This window comes from Pteropus vampyrus, unplaced genomic scaffold, assembly GCF_000151845.1.
Source record: "Pteropus vampyrus isolate Shadow unplaced genomic scaffold, Pvam_2.0 Scaffold3, whole genome shotgun sequence".
Lineage (NCBI taxonomy): Eukaryota > Metazoa > Chordata > Mammalia > Chiroptera > Pteropodidae > Pteropus > Pteropus vampyrus.
Genome location: NW_011888784.1, coordinates 6,318,191 through 6,322,786, shown reverse-complemented (window position 1 = coordinate 6,322,786; position 4,596 = coordinate 6,318,191). Strand labels below are relative to the sequence as shown.

The 4,596-nt window shown below is 40.9% G+C and overlaps 1 protein-coding gene and 1 pseudogene across 1 annotated transcript in view; one reads left to right on the top strand and one right to left on the bottom strand.

Moving 5' to 3' along the window:
• The window catches only part of PSTPIP2 (proline-serine-threonine phosphatase interacting protein 2), an 85,106-nt gene that overhangs the window by 12,458 nt on the left and 68,052 nt on the right, over positions 1-4,596 (bottom strand). Inside the window, exons 6-8 of the mRNA XM_023532051.1 lie at positions 1,778-1,876; positions 1,139-1,184; positions 214-293 (exon numbers count right to left, since the gene is read on the bottom strand). Coding sequence (XP_023387819.1) covers positions 214-293; positions 1,139-1,184; positions 1,778-1,876 — 225 coding nt within the window. The remainder of the gene's footprint in view (positions 1-213; positions 294-1,138; positions 1,185-1,777; positions 1,877-4,596) is intronic.
• Positions 3,563-3,676, top strand: LOC111741518 (annotated as a pseudogene).

The following is a 4,596-nucleotide window of genomic DNA, read 5'->3' as shown; positions in this document are numbered from 1 at the left end:
AGGAGAGGAAGGAGGCAGAAAGATGAGGTTTGGGGGAAAACATTATAGTTCCTTTCATTCTCCACTTAAATTCCTGATTTCTAATCTTCTCTCAAGTAGTCTATCAGAATTGGGGATGGGGGGGCATAATAAGGGAGTGGAATATTTCTACAAAAGTAGATTCTACAAGTTCTAGGATGAAGACCCGTCCCCTCCTAAGCAGCTTCCAGTTACCTCACAGGCCTTGATGTGCTCGCTCTGCCACTCTTCTCGGACCTTATCCAGCATATTGACATGCAGCATGTACGCCTTGTCTGCAATGGAAGGGAGGGGCCTGGGTTCAGAAACTAGACGGGAGGGCACTCGCAGACACCCCTCAGGCTCATCCAAATGGCGGTGAGCTCACAAGGTTCCACGGAGCTCAGAAATTTGGAAGGCCAGAATCACACCTCTCACTCTCATATCTTTGGGAAATTAGCACAGAACCAAACAATTAGCAAGAAATGATCCAAGAGGGGAAGTGAAAGCAGACAAAGAACCTCAACCAGAGTTTTCCTTGTCTAATGTGGCCTCAATAGCTTCCACCTCTTTTCATTTTCAGGAAATCATCGAATGAGGAATGCAGAAAAAGAGAACTACCTTAAGCCCTAAAGGGGCACCAAATTATTTTAGTTTGGGGGTTAGAGACGTCTTAAATGACTCGGGCCATGAAAGGCTTATTTCCTGCAAGATATTCTGGGAATTAGACACCTTGGATTTGGATCTTAGATTTCAGTGATGACGAGTCCTCGCAACTTGGCTGTTTCTTTCACAGTGGATAAGAGGTATCAGGGCTGAAATGAGCTTTTCAGGTAGATGTTCCCAATAAATCAGAGTGAGCACTTCATTACAAAGTAGCTGCCACACGACCCCACCACCACCACCATGCGACTACATGTAAAAAGCAGTAACACTAAGCAAGCAGTGGCCAGGAACTGCTGCCTCATTTGTTCCTTTCTCTCCTTCCCATCCTTCCTCCCTGGTTCTCCCTTCTGATTAATCTTACTGTATATCCATATGTTCTTCATTGTAAGGTATATAAAACTACCTTTCTCAGACAGATTTAGGATAATGCCAACCCTACCACAATCCTCCCCCATCCCTGGGAGCAGTCCCTCACCCGAGTCCTCTGCTGCTGTCTTTGAAGTTGCTAGTTTCACAAAAAGCTGTGAGGACAAAAAAGAACAAGAGATCAGGAATGCTGGGCCAGGATTCAGTTGGCAGAACAGATCTAAAAACAGTGAGTGTGAAGAGATGAGTGCTAGTCCAAGTCTTCCCTATGTTGCACTCAAAAGCAAACCGTTCAACTTGCCCTCTAATTTTATCACCATTGGAAAATATCCATCAAGCATCTTGCCCTATGTCTTCCTAAAAACATACCCCTGCCTTTTGTTTGCTGACGCCTTTATATCTGGATTTTATAAAATTAAGTTTATAATACACCCAAGCAGGAGGCACCCAAGCAGGAGGCTACAAAGAATATATAAGTTGAGTTTTGAAGAAAGATGAAAAATAAAATCAAAACCCTCTCCCCCACTTTTTATCACCTCCTTCCCTCCCCCATGGCCTCCTTCCTCTAGCTCTTCCACAACCCTCAAAATGTGACAAGGGTTTTTCTAGTTTAGAGAATCCTAACAGCCTAAAGGAAGATATTGCCAGGAGCCCAGGGGACAGGTCTATTTTAAATTAAGATTATTAATAACTGGCTTTAGCTCAATAAAGTAAATCTCAGATTTTTCAGGTCAGCCCTCCCAGGTACCTTTTCTTGTTGCTTTGGGTTTACGAGGTTGGCACTTCGGTGGACAGCCTGCTCTGCATCATCTTTGTCTCGGCATTTCTGCTCATAGTTCTTCTTTGCCTGAGTTATGAGTCAAAAGAGAACCAAAATAGGTGAGCAGAACATAACCCTGAGAAACAGCCACCCTAGCCTGTCAAGCCCAGCAAAAAACACAGCACCCTGAATAGGGCTGCGATCATCACTAAAACATGGCCACTCAGAGGGCAGATGTTCTTTCTTCTCTGTCTCTGGAAGATCTCTCTAGCCCTTTTCCAAATTATGTACATAGTGGCAACCCGATCAAGGGAATAACTCCTATTTGGTAAACAAAGTACATGAGCTTTAAAAATTGACTAGAACAAAAGATGGAAGTTCAAATGGGCAAAATCAAAATATATATGTAACTATAAAATATGTTATCCAACATTTACACAATATTCATAACCCTCGGAACTTAGATGCAATCATATGGTCATGGTAATTGTAATTATACTTCAATATTCTAATGTGCCTCGCCATAGCCTGTGGACAGTGCTATCAGTGCCATCATTTCTGTTGCTTACTGGTGGTCCAGTTCCTTTTTGATTTAAAGGATTCTGTTTTGGCTACTTTAAAAGTAGGTCATGATCTATTCTGTGCTACCATGACTACCAATGAGATGTAAACAGTTCACACACTATAGGTAGCGAATCAAATAATTTTGTTTCAGCAAAGATTTAACTTGTCTGAACAAAGGAAAGCTGTGATTCAGTTAGCTAATAAGTTAAAATGGTGACCAGAAAGAAAAGTGCTTCGTTAAGAATGAAGACTCTCTTGCAGAGATGGTTCGTGCTTATCAAATATTTCATTTGTTTCCCTACATTTCTCAGCATCCCTGTAATTCAGTTGAGGTTGACCTTTCAGTAAACAACCTTCCAATTCTGTCCCATACTATACACACATAGAAATCCAAGTTTGGAAATTTTCAGTATTACAAGCAGATAAGATATTCATGCAACAATTCTTTTGCAACAATATGTATAGACCTTTCTCTGTATCAAGCACGGGCTCTGTAGCCGAACATTTTCATGGTTGTAAGTGAACACACACACACACACACATGCCATAATTTTCTTAACCAACTCTGTTCGTGGACATTTATCTTGCTTCCCATTTTTTTAAAACAGAAAAGTACTCTGATTTTATTTTGGGTAGTGTGAATTTATACAAGTTAAACTCCTGGAAGAGAGATTGTTTGGTAAAAGAGGATATACACATTGAACTTCTCTCCAAAATGGTTGTACCAATTTATACTCCTACCAAAACATACAAGAGTACCTGTTTCCTCACAGTCTCACCAACACCAAGTTTAGAAAATATTTTTAACCTTTTATAATATTAACAGGAACGTTAGCATATTGTTGTTTTAGTTGTATTTATTATATTACTACTAAGGTGGTATATCCTTTCTAGTCATTTCTTACCTACTTTTCTTCTGGAGCATTCTTTAATTGGTTTTTAAGAGTTTAGTCTATATAAGAAACATTAACTGGCTGTATGTTATATAAGTTATAAATATTTTTTTTCTTATTTATCATGTCTTAAAACCATGTATAAAATAATACTTTTTTCTTTTGCTCTAAAGAAGCCTTAAATGTTAATGTTGTCAGTGATCAAGCTTTATCTTACATTATTTTTAAATATAACATATTAAGCATTTTTCTCTGTTGCTACATAGTCCTCATAATCATATTTTTAAAAGTTATAAAATTTAGTTAATCTTCAGCCATCTATGGCCATGCCACCCTGAACGTGCCCGATCCCGTCTGATCTCAGGAGCTAAGCAGGGCCTGGTTAGTACTTGGATGGGAGACCACCTTGGAATACCAGGTGCTGTAGGCATTTAAAACAAAATCTTCGGCCAGCCTCAGTCTGCAGTTTAGCCTCTCCCAGGTACCTCTAAGCCCAGTGTGGGTGGAAGACAGCTTTGTGGCTCATTCCAAGTGGCCCTGACCAGGGCACAGGAGGCAGCTGAACTTGGCCTGTGGCAGGGCCCCTCCCAGGAGTTCCCAGGGGCTGGAACATCTGGTGGCTGGTTCTGAACAAGCCCCAGTACTGCCTAGCCACCTCCACAAATAACACACCCAAAGGCAGACTGGGTAGGCACCAGAGTCCTGCTAAAACAAATTCTGTTCTGTAGGGTCAGCCCCTGTACAACAACTCCTCCACTGTAGTCATAGGCAGTCCTCACAATCCATCAGCCTGAGGGTCAATCCTTCCCATTGACATACAAACAGAAACCAAGGCTCAACTACAACAGGAGGGCACACACAACCTTAAAAGGGACAAACCTGAAGCACCCAGCACAGGTGTCCAGGGAGACTGCACCATGGGGCCCCATAGGACACCTACTAATAAGGCCACTCTGCTAAGATGGGGAGACATAGCAGCTCTAACTATACATAGAAGCAAACCCAGGGAGGCAGCCAAAATGGGGAGACAAAGAAACATGTCCAAAATGAAAGAACAGGACAAAGCTCCAGAAAAAGAACTGAACAAAATAAAGACAAGCAATCTACCAGATGCCAAATTCAAAATACTGGTTATAAAGATGCTCAATGATCTCAGAGAACTTTAAGAAAGAGATAGGAAACATGAAAATGGAGAGGGAAAACATAAAAAAGAACTAGTCAGAAATAAAGAATGCAATAACTGAAATAAAGAATACATTAGAGTGAATCAATAGATTAGATAAAGCAGAGAATCAAATCAGTGATTTGGAAGATAAGGTACAAAAAACATCCAATCAGGACAGCAAAAAG